Consider the following 18,959-nt stretch of genomic DNA (forward strand, 5'->3'; position numbering starts at 1 on the left):
TTTAATCAAAGAGCTGTCGAGCAGCAGAAGAGTTCTGGAGGTTCTCTATAGAACGCAGAGCTGGACGAGGTTCCATTGCTGGTGGTTGTTGTGTAACTGGAGGCGTCATTGTTTCTGAGAATCCCTCATCTTCATCTAATGTGATGGGGTTTTCGACTGATCCTTCCTCCTCCAAAGGAAAGAGGAAGTCGTCGACTGGTTGAGCCACAAATCTTGAGTCCGGAATTTCGGGATAGTTCATTCCCACATGATCAGAAACTTCCCCATAATTTGCACTGTTCCAAGTTGGTTCTCTGTGATGGGAACTTGCATCATATGATGTTCGTTGAAATCCCTTCGCATCACTTCCACCATGTTCCAGACTCCAGACTTGGATTGGGATATCCATTCGTGCCAGAAAAACTCCAGACACTGTTTCTCGCACTTGAATTTGTACTAGATCGAGCGAAAATTCTACAGAGTACATGAGGTTGCTATTTTGCACTGAGAAGATCATTTTGAGCAATAAATTGAGTACAAGAGTAAAAATAAGAAAGAGTTGAGAGAGAGGTAGTTGACGGAAGATAAGTTGAAAATAAGATATTTAGAGCTGAGAGAGCAGGTAGTTGACGGTAGTTAAGTTGAAAATAAAATGATTTTTAGTTAGGGGTACCTTCAACTCGAATGTGTGCGTTTAACCAATCAGAAGTGATTTTCCTTATTTGGATTGTAGTCGTGTCTAATCAGATTTCAGCTTCCTTTTATGGGATTCTTGGATAAAAGTCGTGTCCAATCGGAAACAAAGCTCCATTTTGGGTATTGTCGTTTCCAATCACAAAATTGATCATTTTTGTTCTAGTTGTCGTATCCAATCAGAAGACGCTTTTAAGGACTTAAACCTTCCAAATAAGTAAAAATATACACAAAAGCAATTGCAAAAATAAATGACCAAAAGTTGTTTGCAGTAAAAATAAGAAATATTGCTGATATAAGTAACAAAAGAAAGAAAATTAATAAAAGTAACATCTCTGCAATTTTTTCATCAAGTTAATTGAATTTTTTGTATGTAATCACTGAGAAATTGCTGATTTTTGAGTAGATAGTCAAGTTCTTTGATTTTGATGTAAATTTGGGAAGATGACTCAAAGTTGACGAATTTTTCAAAGCAGACTTCTGGAAATCTGATTCCAAACCGAATCAAGCAGGATTTTGAACTTTGAAAATCTTTAAAGAAATGAAGGAATAAAGAACTTTGCTGAGGTGTTTTTACAAATTTGGGTTTTGGATACGGGATAAAAAGAGTTTTTGATATATTATCGTACGATTTCTTGATCAACTTCAAATTCTCGAGAATAAACAAATTTTCTTTTCTTGTGAGGTGTAATTCAGCCGTAAGTTTAAAACTTTGATACGCAATATGTGAATCAAAAGTAAACTCTTTGATTGAGTAAGTTTCTCTGAAGAGACCTTTACTTAGTCGGATAACTCTATTTTGTACAATAAAGACATCCAAAAAATTATGAAAAAAGTAAGAGTCAACATCTATTTCATCAATAAGAAAATCAATTGAAATTTTTTCTTTTTTCTTATAAAGTAACTCGAGGAAGCTCAATTGTTTTTTGATAGGCATTTTTCAAATAATGACTAAGGTTTTAATGACTAATGACTAATGATAATGACTAATGACTAATGATAGAAAATGCTGAATTCTGATTGGTTGATTTCCAACAAACAGTGTTACTAAAAAATACTCAATTCTGATTAGTTGATTTTCTCTAATAAAAAGCAAAAAAATCTTCTTTCATTCTGATTTTACTCATTACGTTAAAAGCAACTGCTCTATACTTTGATTAACTACTTGAAAAAAATTTCAAATATTTTTAACAATTCAAAGTAAGTAAAAATTATTTTTACTAAATTTTTTGGAACATTTTAAATCTCCCAATTTGATATGTACCAAGTACTAACAGCTTTACATTAATACCTAAAATTCTCTCATTTTTAGATGCCGTCGCTGAATAGAAACGAGAAAGTGCAGTGTGGGGATTGTGGAAACATATATGTTCGTCACCCCAAAAGCTGTCAAGCAGGGATTATTTCTTGTCCTGATTGTAAGTATTTCACTTACAATAAACAAGAAAGGAATTATCACGTGGCCAAAAAACATGCTCCATCAACTTCCAAGCAATCAACGGTTTGCTCGTCTTGTGAGCAGGAGTTTCCGAGTTACTACTCTCTCCAACAACATCGGAGAAAAGAACATGGGGCGAAACAACGGAAACCAAGTGATACGGTGGCAGACTTGAACAAGATTCTGGAGAGAGAAGGGGAAGATGGAGTGAAACTCAAAGAGGAGTTGAGTGCTTGTCAGCATTTCTTGGTGGACACTGAGATGGAGAATGGGAGGCATAAGGTATTTAACTTTCAAATGTCAAAGTTAGATACCAAGATTATCAACGAGAAGCTTGAAGAAGTCTTCAACAAGCTAGATTCCGCTGCAAAAATCGATATTGCTCTTGGATTTGTTCTCCGTAATGTCGAAACGGGAGAAAATCGGTATTTTTATGCACACGAACACAATATTTTGTTCGAAAAATCGCATTTACTGTGTACTAAAGCGGATTTGATTACAATCCAAGGAAAAGTTGAAAAGTTTGATATCGTGGAGCAATGCACCCAAGAACGTCAGAACACAAAGTGGAGGTTCAAGTTGATCACAAAAGTTACTATTTTTGCTGCACTTCTGAAAAACGTTCCAATGGGATGTCCAGACTCTGTGTTGCCTGAACCTTTACTGAAAAACCATTCAGTAAACTGTCTTTTATCGGATAAAGATAAACAACCAAACAGAGATCATCTTTGTCTTTTCCGTGCATTAATAATGTATTTGCATGGTCATTTTAACCATGATGCTCATACATCTCAACTATTTACAGAGTTTATATCAAAATCTGGATACGATCCGAAGAACTTTCTCGGAGTTGCCATTGATGATTTACCTCTTGTAGAGGAAATAGTTGAACGAAACATATTCATTTACGATTTTGACATTCAAGAAGGAGAATAAGTTGGAGAATTAGCGAGGCGAAGTATTGAAAAATTTGAAAAAACCGAGAAAATGCTGAGATTCAACAACTATATCATTCACACGAATGATATTGATTCCTTCTTCAAGTGTTTTCGATGTCCTAGCTGTGACTGTTTCTTCAACAGATCAAAGAATTTCAACCGACATTTTCTAACTTGTAAAGATCGAGTGCGACATATTTATCCAAAGAAAGGTTGGAAGGTTTCAATATCCCAGTTTCGAAAGATAACACACTATTCAACAACCTAGCCATTTTCGATTTTGAGTCGATATGTGTTCCATCAGATGAACTGAAAGCTACCCAAACAACAACTTGGATTGGAAAACACGTTCCAATTTCTGTATCAATATCCTCGAACCTGATAGATGAACCAATTTTTCTTTATAACAAGGATCCGCAAAAGCTTATTATCGATTTTGTAATCAAACTCGAACTTTCGGCTGAGAAAATTAAGCTCGAAATGAGAACTAAATTTCAAGATGTTGAAAGAGTAGTGAATGAGCGGATGTCGAAAATTTTCCAAGAGTTGAATGAAAGATGTCGAAATCTTCCAACTGAAAACTTTGAAAGATGAATGTATAGAAGATACAGAGGAAACTGATATGTCAACTCAGTTTTTGAGAATGCAGAAAAATCACCTGATTGATTTGAAACAAAATCTGGAGAGGTATGTTAACACGTTACCTGTATTTGGGTTTAACAGTGGAAGATATGATCTGAACTTGATCAAGAGCTATCTGATTCCCTACTTAATCAATGATAAAGAAGCTGAACCTATGGCTATCAAAAAGGCTAACGATTTCATATCCTTCAAGTTTGGAGATATACAGTTTCTCGATATCATGAAATTTTTGGGTGGAGCAACATCTCTTAAAGAGAATCCAACCCTTCAAGCAATGCAAAAAATGGTTCAGTTTTATCATCAGAAAGAAACTGATATGTTAAAACTTGGATGTACTCTTCCAAATCTGGCAAATATTTTTCTTCACAAATCAACCAATGAAAAATTCTACCCTTTTTGCGAAAGTGATAGAGATTTGTGCGAGAAAATTAGAGAGGATATGACGGGTGGACCATCAATTGTGTTTACTCGAAAAGCTGTTGAGGATGAAACCTTTATCCGGGATTCATCAAATGTCTGCAAATCAATTGGTGGAATTGATGCGAGCCAGTTCTATCCCTATTGAATGTGTCAAAACATGCCAGCAGGATTAAACACAAGATGGGAGTTTGATTCCGATATGCAAAAATTCAAAGCTAGACATAACCGATCTCGCAATTTTGAGAACATGGTCATGTCTTACTACCAAGAAACCAGACCAGAATGTAGAATTGAGAGCTTCCACACATCTGGAAATCAAAAGAAAATTGACTGTTTCAATGTTGATGGATATTGCAATCACTGCAAAACAGTGTTTGAAGCAATGGGATGCTTATACCATTTTTGTCCTTGCCAGGAGACTCGTCCCTCACTTAGCGATGAAGATATGAAAGAGGAAACAAAAGGAGAGAGATGGATGACTTGAGACGTGAGTATATTCGCGAAAAAGGATACAAAATCGAAGATGTGGGAATGTGAGTGGTGGCAAAACTTCAAAACGAACGAAAAAATAAAGAATCATATCCGATCCAATTTTCCCTACAAAAGACCTCTCTCTACTGATTCTTTATTGGAAAAAATAAGAGATGGATCTCTTTATGGCTATATTCAGTGCGACTTAGTTGTTCCAGACGAACTGAAAGCAAAATTTTCTAATTTTCCTCCAATTTTTAAAAACACTGATGTTGGAAGAAATGACATTGGGGAATATATGCAAAATTATGCCATTGAAAATGATCTTCTGAAGCATCCCTAGCGTATGCTAATATCTAGTTTCAAACCAGAAAATGGTTCCATCATTACTCCTCTTTTCAATTTCTACATGAAACTTGGCTTACAGTGTAAAAAATTTTACCGCTTTGTACAGTATCTCCCTCAAAAACGCTTCAACAAGTTTTTTCAGTCGTTTGTTGATGCTAGAAGGGAAGGAGATGAGAACCCTTTATCCGGTGTTGTTGCAGAGACTATGAAGCTTTTAGGTAATTCATCCTACGGTTACAAGATAATGGACAGATCGAGACATACGATCGCAGTAATTGAATGATGAGAAAACACACAAAGCAATTAATGAACCTCTCTTCAAACGATTGAACACTGTTCAGAAAGACTTGTGCGAGATTGAGTTACTAAAGTCAAAAATTGAGCACAAAGAACCCATAATAGTCGGATTTTTCATTCTATGCAAAGCTGAGAATGCTTGAGCTTTACTACAATTTTTTTGACAAATTTTGTGATGTAAATAAGTTCGAGGAATTAGAAATGGACATGGACTCGCTGTATTTAGCTCTTGCTGAGGAAAATTTGTATAATTGTATTCGTCCGGAGAAAAAAGGTGACTGGGAAAAATTGAGAGAAAAAGATTGCATAGATTCATTCAGAGCAGATTCAAAAACAAACTTTTTTCCACGAACATGTTGTAGCGTTCACAAGAAGCACGATAAACGAGAGCCTGGTCTGTTCAAAGAAGAATTTAGGTGTACGGAGATGCTATGTTTATGCAGCAAGACTTATTGTTGCTATGACAACAAATCAGACAAAATGAAGTTTAGCAGCAAAGGATTGAATAAAAGAATTCTAGAGGAATCCAGTGATGGACCTATAGAAAAATACAGGAAAGTACTCGACGAAGCAATCAACTTGACTTCAACAAACAGAGGATTTAGAACCATTAATCATATGGTTGCTACATACGAGCAAACAAAGAAGGGTTTGAGCTACTTTTACCCTTAACGACAAGTTCAGGACGACGGAATACACACAAAACCTTTGAACTGATGGTGTAATAGCATTCAATTCAGTATTGATTAAGTAACTGTAAACTTGTAAACTTGGTTAAAAGATTATACGAAGCAGTGATTTATATACTTCATCTTTTGAATATAAATTTTTTTCTTCTAAAAACATGATTTTTTTCTCGAAGTTTCGTTAGGTTTCAGTATAGCTTTAGATAGTTTTCTCGTTGAATCAAACCTTTTAAAATAATAATCAAAACATCTAAACCGTAGAAATTGACTAAGAAACGCAAATATTGGCAAAATCGAGCTCAAAAAATTCGGGCGCCAAAATTTTCTTGAAACTTACCATCATACCAGCTGAAACCTACCATCGTAATACATTGGGAAACCTATCATCGTAATACATTAGGAATCCTATTCGCTAATGAGTTCTTAATTACCTACAATGAATTTCTTATACATAGCGAAATCTATACATGGGAAATTCGGGCGCCGAAAAAAACTTACCATCTGAAACCTTACCATATGAAACCTTACCATCTTAATACATTGGGAAACCTATTCCCTATCTTAATACATTGTAGACTCTATACCCAATCTTAATACATAGCTTGGAGACCGGATACTCTATTCCCTATCTTAATACATGGGGGTCTCCACCCATCCCCCCCCCCCCCCCCCTGATCAGCTCACCCTTCTACTACTCTCACATTGATATAAAATTCACATTTTATCTCTAATGACGGATATTTTTAACTATTCCCCCCCCCTTTGGACTTTGTTAACTATTTCCCCCCTATGTATGTATTATTTTTGACAACAATTACTGTATAAAATATGCCTTTCAAAAATGTCAACAATTAAATGGGTTTTCATTTTCGCGCGTTCGTATTTGTATTACTCACTATTTATATAGTACCCACGTAGAAACTTTTAACAACATATTTTCTGAAAACTGTTTTAAGCTACTGAAAATGTGGCCGCCAAAGTTGAATTTCTGAAAATCGAAAAAGGGGGAAAAAGTTAACAAGATCCCTAATGACTATGACTTGTCACTTTTGTCAAATGTCAACCCAATTTGAGTTCAACCCAATTTAAGTTTCCAAATATAGTTCATTTTGTCCGGATAAATTAAATCAGAACTGTAAAAACCTATCATGTTCAGTCGCGCAATATGCACTTATGCACTTCAGTTATTGGAGAGGATAATAAGTCTTCTTGTTGGCAGATGAAATCTAATTGAACTTGAAAATAAAACTTAAAAATCAAAATTGAGTCTGCAACTTCCATAAAAAACACAAAGGAAATGCCAACACGACCTATAGAAGTATAGAAGTGTCGTCACTACGTTCATCGACACTCAAAAACGGCAGGTGTTCTAAAAACTCAAGAAAATATGAAAATAGCCCTCGAAAAGAAAACTTGGAAAACAAAAGAAGCGCACCGCAGTCCTCCTGACTACGACTCCCCACCGAACACTCCGTCAACATGTATGTTTGTACATCAAATAAGCCCCCCCCCCCTCCCCAAATTGTCCAAGTTCAGATCTTCATCCTCGAATTAACTTCGCGTAGCGCTGCATATAACATGCTCGATTCTGATTCGCTGAAAAATTTAAGAGAAAACCTAGCTTATATCCTCCCCTCCAAATAACTTTTGAAGAGATGTTATATTGGACTCATTTGTTCACAAAAGAAAAAACTAGCATACTGTTGCGCCCCTGATTAAAAATTAAACGCATGTTTTCGGCATTTTTTCAGTTATTTTACGTCCGCATTTAATGAGCATGGGCCTACAAAAACCATCGTTTTTGGTTGAGAGGCTTAAACTTAGGCCATTATGCCAACGCATCCCAAAAATATGCAGGGTTGAATACAATTTTTTAAGAAGATATAGACCCATGCATGTCAAAAGAGAAATTGTACACCACAAAAGAACACATAAATCTGCTAATTTTGCGCTCGACTTGTTCAACGAGTTAGAAGTTCTATTTTTCTGCTGTGGAAGTTTGACTTGTAACTTTATTTGAATGTTTTTAATTGAAATTATTAGATTACCACCTTCAAAAATCCAAGTCAAACATCCAAAACAAAAAAAAATGAGCCTAATCAAATTGGAATACTTCCCCAAAGAAAAAATATGACTTAGAAAAGTGTAAAATCAATTAGTGTATTGACTCTTAAAATAGTCTGAATACCTGGATACTTACTTTAGCGGTATCGGTCGCGTGGTTCTCTACTCTGGACACATTTCTGAAATGAGCCTGAATGGTATCCAGACTTTCTGCCATCGGCACCAGTTTACCATACTTCCACTTATTGCCTGAAAAAGTCATTAATTGTTATCGAATGAAACTGGCCCTAACGAACGACTGAAACTGATTGAATCAACTTAATTTTTAACGACATAAGAAAGCAAAAAACAGATTATTCAAACACTCCTAGATTGAAGAAAAAAGCGGGAAGCGCATCCGAAAATAACCCACTCGATTAAATAACACTTAGCATGCCAGATGGAACAATTTAGAAAAAATTGTTTATTCATGCTCAAATTCGGGTATTAATAAATTGTTGACAAATTTATACTGTCAACTTACAAAGGTAATAAGAGAGGATAGGCAATTGGAAAAGAGTCCGAATTATGTATGATTCAAGTGAGTACAAACGTGGATTAGAGCTTTTTAGGGTGTTCACCTGAGAAGGGCATGTACTCTATGAATCGGACATCGACAGGGTAGTAGCGAGTGAGTTCAACAAAGTCCACCACTTCCTCATCATTCAAGCCACGCATCACTACACAGTTGATCTGAATCAGCTCGATTTCTTAAAACTACCAATTAAATTCCAGCATTTTAATGAAAGTTTATTCAACAACTGCATTTAATTAGAGACTATCAATGCTCGAGAACAGAAAACTTTACTGAAAATATTCGGAATTTTGAATTAAGTGCAAAATTATATCAATACTTAACACAGAGGTCAAGCTGCGAAAAAAAAACTCTTATAAGAGAAACTGAAGACAAGGATAGCCGGTTGTTGTAAAGTAGCACATAATAATCCGACCATTGTTTTTTAAAAAACTTGAAAAAAAAAATTTTATTTTTTTAAATTGTATCGTCTTTTATTTTTAATGTGATTAGAGAAAGTAAACAAAAGCCTATAAATTTGTTAGAAAGAAAAAGTTCGGAACATTTGACAGCAATTTTTCACATACAATAATTATTAATTTTTTAAAATAAAAAAATGTGGAATACATTTTTTCCAACTTTTTTTGGTTCGTTCTTAAAAGTTTTATTTCCACGAAAGCGCTGAAATAATTCTTGTTAACTAATTTCACATGAGTAAAACTAAGTAGTAGTTATTGTTTAAAAATTATAACTAAGTATTATACGCCTTTTACAACCCCGCTCGAGCGCTTTATTCGCTTCAAATTAGACGAAAAATATAAAATTCAAACCGGTTTTTCTCAACAAAAAAAACTTTGGAAATTTTTAAATGTCACTCGAAAAACGTTTGCTACTTACTTGAGAGACGTTAATATGATTTATCACTTGACGAATCATTCCTGTAATCATTTGTGATATCTGAATTTGCGTGGAAAACAAAAAAAATGACCTAAAACACACCTTAACATCAATGGTTGGAACAAAAACTACAAAAAACAAAAAAACCTTGAAAGACTTCAATTTTAACACAAATGCGGAGTTGAAATCGGTAAAGATTCGGGAGTTTTAAAATGCATAATACCCAAATATTGCATGTAATAATTTGGAATGTAACAAACTAAAGGTAACAAAATTTTTGCAGGCGAAAAATTAAAACACATCAAAACAAATTGCGTATAAATTATGCATTTCAAAAATATCGCAGCCTATATCTAGTAGGAAAATTTCTGAAATGACAATTTAACTATTATGCTGTTGTATTAAACAAATAGCTATCTTCGGTTCAATTGACGAATTAAGAGAAAATCAACTGTTTTAAATTATTATTATTCAAATGTCAAAGCACATAATATTATAGTGCTAATGAAACCTAGGGATTCAAATGTGCTACCTAAAAGTTGCTGTTATTTTGAGATTTAGGTTCAAAAAAAACTGCCTCGTACTATCGCACTACAGTACGCGCGTGTATAAAGTATCAAAGACTAAAAAACATGATTTGACTCTATAAGAGAATGAGTAGCACAAATTGTCTTCCTCAACCCCAATTGATAAAATTATTCAAAAGCGTCGGTTTTTGGATTAAGTCAGGGGTTGTGCATAATTTAGTTCCACAAAATAGACAAATTGACAATTTTCCAACCTCAAAAATTTTACGAAAATGATTGCACGTTGATTTTTTTTTTACAATTCGACGCATTTTGTCGATATAATCGAAGGTGTAGAAAAGACCCTCAAAAACATAAATTTTAGATTAAACAGCGCAAAAATTTACTAAATGTGTGACATGCGTTGCAAAAAAATAGAGGACTGACTGTATAACACTACGCTCGCATGTGCAATCAAAGCAAAAACAGTAATGACCTCAACCAAGAACAAACCAAATGATATTTGTCGTACCAAGCACGAACTTTACCCCTGCTCCGAATTCGCAGTTCAACAAGTTGAGCTTTTTTATTAGAAATCCACCTGACAAATGGTTTTTGATTCTGAGACAAGTGGTTTACCTCAAAAAAATCCGACTTTAAATCGCTTGCTAGTCGCAAGTCGAACAATAAGTAGCAAAAGAAGATGGATCACTAAGTAGAACCACTAAGAATGCTCCAAGCGCGGAAGTTTCGAAAAAAATCGAATAGTTTTTAACATTTGTCTTGAATGCGGTTCAATTTGAGGAACAATGCTGAGAAATACAATTGCTAGTGGTGAAAAAGTAATGAAAACGAATCATATCAATCGGTATCGAATCAGATAACACTTGAATCGCAAACCATTAAGCCACAAAAGTGAGCTATCAAATTTTTGAAACTCAAATTTACGCCCATCCGGAGCAAAAACAAACTTTGAAAAACTTTCGGACCTTTAAACAACAAATGACCAATTAAAGAGAACCGTCTGCCAAAACTATTTATGCCGAAGATACCTTGGATAAAAAACAACGAAAATTAATACGCGAAAAAATGCAGACATAATTAACAGAATGATCGGTTGTTTAGTAGCACAATGCTCCGACCACAGATAAATTAAAAGAAAACAGGAAAACTCAAATTTTCCTTTTTTCAAATTTAGACGTTTTTTTTTCTGTGCGGCATGGGGAGAGGATCTAACAGAACATTTTGAACACTAGCATTGACCTTAATTGGTTACAGATGAATTTAAAAATGAATTTGAAAAAATCGAAAAAAGTTAACAAATTTTCTAGAAATTATAGAAATTTTCTACACAATTTTTTTGCGTTTTTCAATGTTGAAAAGCCAGGTAGGCATTTAAAAAAAAATTGAATGACTAAATTAAAAACTGAAGTACTCATAGGTTAAAGAACAGATCTTCACGTTGCAAACCTTACTCGCTCGCTTAACTTAATCGAAACTAGACAAAAACAAAAAAATCAAATCGGTTTTCGGATTTAAAGCCATTTAAAACCAATCGCAGTAGGACTGACAGGCCTCAATATGATATATCTTATGACTAATTTTGATAATTTTTCCTGATTTTGTGCGGAAAACCAAATAAAAAAACTTCAAAACCCATAGACCAATTTCCACCCCCCAACAAAAAACCCTGCCAGTGACATTGCATGCTCACAACACGTGTCAGCCTAATTCCAGCAGTGATTGCCCTTCTGCACCCAGGCCTGTTATCAAAAAATATTATCTAAAAATTCAAAACCACGTTCGAAACTAAAAACCAATCACATTCTTCTTTAGCGCCATTTTCAAAACTTTTATTTGTTTTTCCTTCAGCGAAAAAGTTTCAACTAACTTACCAAAAATTTATGAAAAATGAATAGAAGCGAATAAAAATCAAAACTAAATTTCTAAAAAAAAAGAAATAAACATCCAAATTAAAAATTAAGAAATCAAAATATATTTCAAACTTTTTGCAGGATCTTTCTTTGCTTTAAAAAAACTTAATTCCCATAAATGGGCTCGGAACTTCTAAAAACAATTACTGGAGTAAATTTTCACGGCTCAAAAGAACTTATCGCCTTATTATAAGCCTGCTCGCTCGCTTCACTTGCTCGAAATTAGACGTAGAAAAAAAAAACATTTGAAAACAGGTTTTCTCGACACAAAATTTTTTTGAACCACGAAAAAAAGGGCTGTTATATGATATACCATTGGATCCGTTCCGATAATTATGGAGCTGATTCTGCGTGGAAAAAAATATAAAAAAAGGAACTAAAAACAGACCCAAAGACAAAGTTCCTCCCCACTTCTAGTGGTCAGAACAATTAACTTCGCACATTAGCACTTGGAGAAAAACTTCAAACCGCCTGAAACAAAGCCTTGAAAATCGTCAGCAACACTTCCTATGAACAGAGCACAGAAAACACGAACTTCGCAGAGCTAGCAACTCCCTGTTCAGACATGGCCACCGGATAATCCTTTCATCTAAAATTAGCTCAGGGCCAAAGAAATACAGTCAGCCCCAAATTGCCGCCAATGAAACGTTCCGTCACCGTATACTAACAAATGTTCCACTCAAAAACATGCGCATTCGATCATCTAAAACAAAGGCGAAGCTGCACTTCGCAAAAACAAAAAGGAAATGCAAAAAAGAGCTCTAAACACGCAAACTAAAGTGAAATAGGGAAAACATAAATTATGCATCTTGAAAAAAGATTTAGTTGAAATTAGGAGTAACATGTTCTTACATCTGCTCCAAGGCCGCTTGTAATTTTTGTAACAGTAGCCATAAAACAAAGCAGCTACAGTTTCTATAAAATTATCAATATTATGCAGCAAAAACTTGACCACAAAAAAAATTTGTCCCGGATTTGAATATCAGACCTGTTGATTGGGAGTCTCACATCCTCGCATCTGCGCCACGGTCGCTTGGAAGTAAGCTAGTAGCCTAGCGAATGCTGGATCCACATGTTCTAATATTTTTAATCATATATTGTACTGATACGGAAATGCGTAATTTTCAAAAAAAAAGTAGTGGGTTAACCGCTTAGTTACAGAAAACTACTACTCGCTCTTTTAATTGAAATTTATATCTCAGATTTCGCAGGGTAGTTTTTGAAAAGAAAAGATTAAAAAATCGATCAAAAACAAAACTTTCCCTAAATCCATAAAGTTTTCTTTACTAAAGCATGGGAATAGCCTCTGCTTTTCACACCTGATATTTAGATTGAGGATTTTCGCACCATGATTTTTTAGATTGAAGCCTTAATATCAAATTTAGCTAATAGTTTTCGAGAAAAATAACGAACTTTCTAAAAAAAAACGTTGAAAATTAAAAAAAAATTCCGAAGCCCATATCAGCTTTTCTACAAAAACATGGTAAAACAGATTACGAAGGGAAAACCTAAGCACCATGTTAGTTTTAATGAATGATCAATCAACAAATCAGCAGGTTAGTTTTTGAAAAACTGAAACGTAGTCAATCGGAGATTAGAAAAGAGTAATGAACGCAAGTAAACATTAAAAAAACACTGATTTTGTTTGAAAACATCTCAACTTTCGAATTTCAAAGAAAAAAACAGATGCCCTTTATGCTCCTTGAATTTCTAGAGCAATTTATGATTGGGGCTTTTTTGATAACATTACTGCAGCTTCGGAAAACTCGATCAACAGGTAAAGTTTTTATTCCGCTGGAATCTAAAAATTAAATTCCACTTTCGGAACTAGAAATCGTTCACGTTTTTTTTTGCGCCATTTCCAAGTTCGCATTTGGAGAGTGCTATTCACGTCAATTTCAGGCAATGGATTTCAATTGAACTAAAAAAGTGCATATCTACTTACTTGCGTAAATGTTTTTAGACTTTATCCTAAAAAAAAACGAAAAAATCAGTAAGACCTATTTAAGAGTCTTCACTACGTTCATTACTCTTAATAACTTTCCATAAAACGGTCAAAATTTCATAAATTGGACATTTTCTACGGCCATATATTTCGTTCAAAATGCAGGGTAGCCACTTGCGCAGGTAAGAGTCGTATAACTGATTATTTTATTTTGCTTAAACCCTTTAATTCCAATTTGGCAGGGTAGTTTTTGAGAAAAGTCAAAAAGTTTTTTTAAGCCAAAATGTCAAAAAAACGGCTTGTTTGAGGCCATATATTTTTCTACCAAGTCAAGAGAATAGCCGTTTGAGAGGGGGAGAACCCCGTAATTTTGACTTTTGATTGAAACCTGTCTCAGATTTGTGAAATAAAGATTTGAAAAAAAAAGAAAAATTCAAAACAAATAGGTCAAAAATCCCCCTACTGAAACTTTCGAAGGACGTAGAATGTTTAAAAAAAAATGATAATAGAATAGCGAAATATGCAAGCAAATAGCAAAGCAGGCGGTTTTTCTATTGGTATCATTTGTTTTTGAAAATCGGTACAGTAAATTGGGAAAAATTGAAATTTCTGCGAAAAGTGTAAAAATTGTCCAAAGCATCGCAAAAAAACGAAAAACAACAAATCCCATACATTTTTATAATACATGTTTTTTTTTCAACCCGGACCTAAACTAAATTAGCCAAAAATAAAGCAGCAACATATTCCATTAACTTTTTAAAGCTTAAATATGATTAAATTGAAATATACCATAAGTGCCACCAAATGAGAACTTTTATTTGCGACTTAGGTTAGAAGAAAAATCTTCGTAACAAAACACTACGCTTCCCTTGTGTAATTATGAGTAAATTTAAATCAGTGTGACACCTGAATGTAATATTATATACATTGCTCTGCTCGATTATCCGTTTTAAGCACTCCGTTTGAAGCGAAACTCCCAACATTTTGGCAGTCATAATATTGAACTCCGTCTCCAAGTATATGATTTTTTAAAAACCAAAAACTATAGATTTGTAGGAAAAAACACAGTGTTCTTCGCGCTTAAGCAATGAATCGGAAATTATCACAGAAACGCGAAGTTTCAATTCACATACAGGTGTGAAATACAACAATTGACTTGTGAGGAAAATGCGAGGAAAACCTTCGGATATAAAAATGCGTTTGAAAATTTCAAAAATTGGCATCCGAAATCATCTTTGAATCAATAACCAAAGACTAGACATCAACCATTACAACAATGAGGCTCGAGTTCTTTTGCGCAGAGAGTTCTCTTATAATACAACACAATTTGCAGTTTTCTGAAAAGTGAGCCACCAAAATTCATCTGGGTACACCACACCCTGGATCCAACAGCAAGAAAAATAGCCTAGAAAAGAATGTGGCACGTTTCGCCCCACACACGTCTCGCCCCTAACTTCTTACACACTTAATTAATCGCCGCTTTCTTGGTTGACGATTTGAGGGGCGAAATGTGTGGGGGCGAAATGTGTGAACACCTCTCGAACACAATAAGAGACACTCATTTTTTGGTCTCAACTAATCTAACGTATGCTCAAAACTACATATAGAAAAAACACATTCGGATGAAGCGGTATCAAAATAAGCTATCAACCTTTATTATTTAAGAACTTAAGACCATTTTTAAAACAAAAATCAATCCTTTTTTAAAGAAACTCCCAAAATAAGATTTATTTGGAAGTCATACATGTTGTTTGACTAACCTTGAGTGGGAACATCTTTAGCCTGATGGCCTCGTGAATTGAACTCCAGACCATTTTGATTCCTGCAATAATCAGAAACAAATTATGACAGTTTGAATGTATCGCATTGTTTAATTTTCTCCGATGATATCAGCTACTTAAAACCCTTAACGGGTATATTAGTCAAACTTAAGTCTCGCTGTTATTCACAAATTATCAGAATTTTGTTCCCTCAAAAGATACCTTATAAAATGTAAACAAATATGATTAAGATTATTACTATTTTATCATCAAGTTCTGACATCTAAAAAAATCTTACCTCACTTAATTGCTAAAACTCCAAAGTAACCCTCCTAAAAAGATGAACTTCACCACAATACGAGTTTTTCAGCTCTTCGCGGAGAACCTTCGTTGAGAAATCAATTAAGGCCTTCTCCTTAATGTGTTTCTGGTCTCGTAAATGCAAAGAGCAATAATTTGATATCATTATTTATAAAAAAAATTTGGGATTAAATTTACCCAGTCTATCAAACAATACAGTCGCTTAAAAAATTGGGATTGATAGTTGCTCGCTTCTTAATTTTCCTTACGTACGAATCAGTTTGAGCTATCGCAAGCTATTCGACCATAGCCGGCCTCGAACATCCTATCTCTGGTTTGAGATGAAAACAACCAGAAAATTACCTCCTTTTGCTCGATATTATCTCACCTTTCCGTCTGGTGATGAAAGAGTACTTCTCCTCACGCAGAGTGTCCAGACTTATATTTAACCTGTCCAGTCCACTCTGTTGCAACTGAGCCAGTCTGGGTTTGAGAGAGATGCCATTACTAGTCATGCCTATACTCTGCAAGCCACTAGCACGAAGGTCATTCAGTCCACCTAGGATAAAGTAACAACCACTCGCTCGCGGACGAAATCCCCCAGGATCAAATCCAACCCCCACCGGGCTATTATCGCCTGGATTTAATCCCCAGTAGGACTAAACCCTCAAAGATCAAAAATCATCCAGTATTTGTTTGAATCTCCCTCACATTAGCAAAACGCAAAAGAGCAACTCAAAAAACTTAGTTAAGTTTCAAAACCATAAATAGAACTAGCATGAAAAAAGAGCAAAAAAAGGCAAGCCATATAGAAAAAATATATGGGGTGTGATTAAAAACGACAGATTAACTGCGATAGCTTTTAAATAGTCAATCTGTTTTTAATTCACCGCTAGACATAATATACGTTTTACGCGCCAAGTATTATCCTACTTCATAGCGTGTAGCTTCTTTCCTGAACTGCAACTGCGATTAACCAAATTTATGCAAGTATTGTTGTCTTTGGGTAGCTTCAAAAAACTTATCGATATCTGGGTTCGACATCTGCAGCATCGATTCAGATTCACAGTGAAATCCTTTGGCAGCATTGTTAAAAATAGGCACGTCATCAACTGTTCCAAAACAGACATATTCTTCATATCTGTCAAACCTGCCCTTCCATCTTAAAACTCTTTTCGCTTTTACTTTTCCACGAAATTTTCATCAAGTACGCATTAAGGCTGTCAGGGATCTGGCATCTCCGGTGACATTTTTGCACCCTTGCTCTACATGCAATGGCGGCACAACGTAGACAAGAGACGGATGGACAGATTGAACTCTCTGTCTTCCCAATATTGAATCGCAAAACAAAACTCAATGATCTTTCTGTAGATGGCCTGCTAAAATTGAAGAAGGCATCCCTTTAGCTTGGCTTGTTCGAAGTTGTTCCTACAGAATTCATGGATACCAATTCGAAGATCATCATTATCAAAAATAGGCGCTTTCACACCTGATTTTAGATTCCACCAAAAAGCAAAAGTATGGGTCCTGTCACTTGTCCGGAAGAAGTGCGTATATACAGGGCAATTCTGTGCCGTCAGCAAAGCAACAAACTGCGTAGACTATGTTAAAAGTTTCTGGGCAGCTTCTAAAAGTTCTATTGATGAACAAGACACCCAAACCGTCGAGGACATGAACATTTTGTTCATGGCAAAAATCTGATGCTGCATTTCACCTCCTGGAATAACTTAAGCTTCTATAGATTGGTTGCATCTGCTTTCAGGGCTAAATAATCTGATTCAGCTTCTAATGTTGGGAACAACAGGAAACTTCGAAGCACGATCCGGTGCTTAAGAGGCGTTTAATCTCGACACGAAAAATGGATGGTTTTCTTTCTTTAACACTTACCCGCAACCCAAAATTTTTTTAAAAAAAAGCGAGTTTTTCTTAAAGAATAATCTGAATAATAAATCATATTTGCAATTAGAGCTCAAGCTCAATGGTTACACTTATCTTCCATTCACTTGACTCACCGACTGTTCCATGTGGCTTTTTAATTTTCGCAAACTAAGCTTATTCTTATAAAAGGCTGGATGATTAGAGTTTTTCAAAAATCAAATGCCAAGACGAAAAGGCGGTGCTTGCGATTTGTTCAAGTGCAAGTAAAATCGAAATTAGGTCAATTGATAAATCAAATCATAATCCATTAAAAATATAGTTTTAGTCTTCGAAAGTAATTAAAATTACTGACTTTGTACTGAGAATCAGTCCTATTGGGAACTTTAACCGGTGGGATTTTGTCATGAAAACTAGTGTCCTGAGAGATTATATCATAGCTTTGAAGATTTAAAAAACAAAAAAGGCAAGAAAAAAACTATGAGTTTTGAACAAAGGCCCATTTTCAATTCAACTACAGGCTTCGAGCATACAAGTCACAAGCCTAACGCAACTGTGCTTCTAAAGCTCAAGGATTGGAAACCATATCCGCTAATAAACTATATCTGCTGAAACTAAAATGCCAAAAAATCAGCACTATTTTATGCGGGTTGGATTGAAAAATGAGCTCGCAAGTTAAAACAACGCTTGCAAGCGCGCTTGTGTAAATAAGGGTAAAATATTGCACAGTAAAAATACAGAATGAAATTAAATTCTTGCATAAAACTCAACAAAAAACAGAAATAGAAAAAAAAACTAGCTATCTAAAAACCATTTTCATAAGTGATTTTTTGGAAATTATTGGTTTTTCATTTTTTTAAAACTCAAAGAGCAAAAAATAATTGATATTGGCAAAAAGTTGACCATAATTTGTATGATGAAGGTCAAAAATATCCAAGAAAGAAAATGAGAACTGAGAAAATTGAAACAAATGAGAAAATAGAAACATTCATGAGCAAAATATTCCATGATTGAAGAGCGGATACAAGCCCAAAAAACACCAAAAACAACTTTCTAGTCATACAACTATAAAAAACTACCTAGAGGTTTAAATTTAAGCTTGGGAAAATGCAACCACTGCGACCAACATCGAACTGAATTTCATCAAAAAATACAGCTGAAATGGGTCGGCTAAAACCTATTTTCAATTAACAATTGGTATGTCACAATCATT

The 18,959-nt window shown here is 34.7% G+C and overlaps 1 protein-coding gene across 1 annotated transcript in view; it reads right to left on the minus strand.

Annotated features, from left to right (window-relative positions):
• Positions 1 to 18,959, minus strand: part of LOC134854226 (uncharacterized) — a 46,246-nt gene that overhangs the window by 14,951 nt on the left and 12,336 nt on the right. The window contains exons 5-8 of the mRNA XM_063870395.1: positions 16,260 to 16,430; positions 15,572 to 15,633; positions 8,597 to 8,708; positions 8,113 to 8,225 (exon numbers count right to left, since the gene is read on the minus strand). Coding sequence (XP_063726465.1) covers positions 8,113 to 8,225; positions 8,597 to 8,708; positions 15,572 to 15,633; positions 16,260 to 16,430 — 458 coding nt within the window. The remainder of the gene's footprint in view (positions 1 to 8,112; positions 8,226 to 8,596; positions 8,709 to 15,571; positions 15,634 to 16,259; positions 16,431 to 18,959) is intronic.

This window comes from Symsagittifera roscoffensis, chromosome 9 (assembly GCF_963678635.1).
Source record: "Symsagittifera roscoffensis chromosome 9, txSymRosc1.1, whole genome shotgun sequence".
Classification (NCBI taxonomy): Eukaryota; Metazoa; Xenacoelomorpha; order Acoela; family Convolutidae; genus Symsagittifera; species Symsagittifera roscoffensis.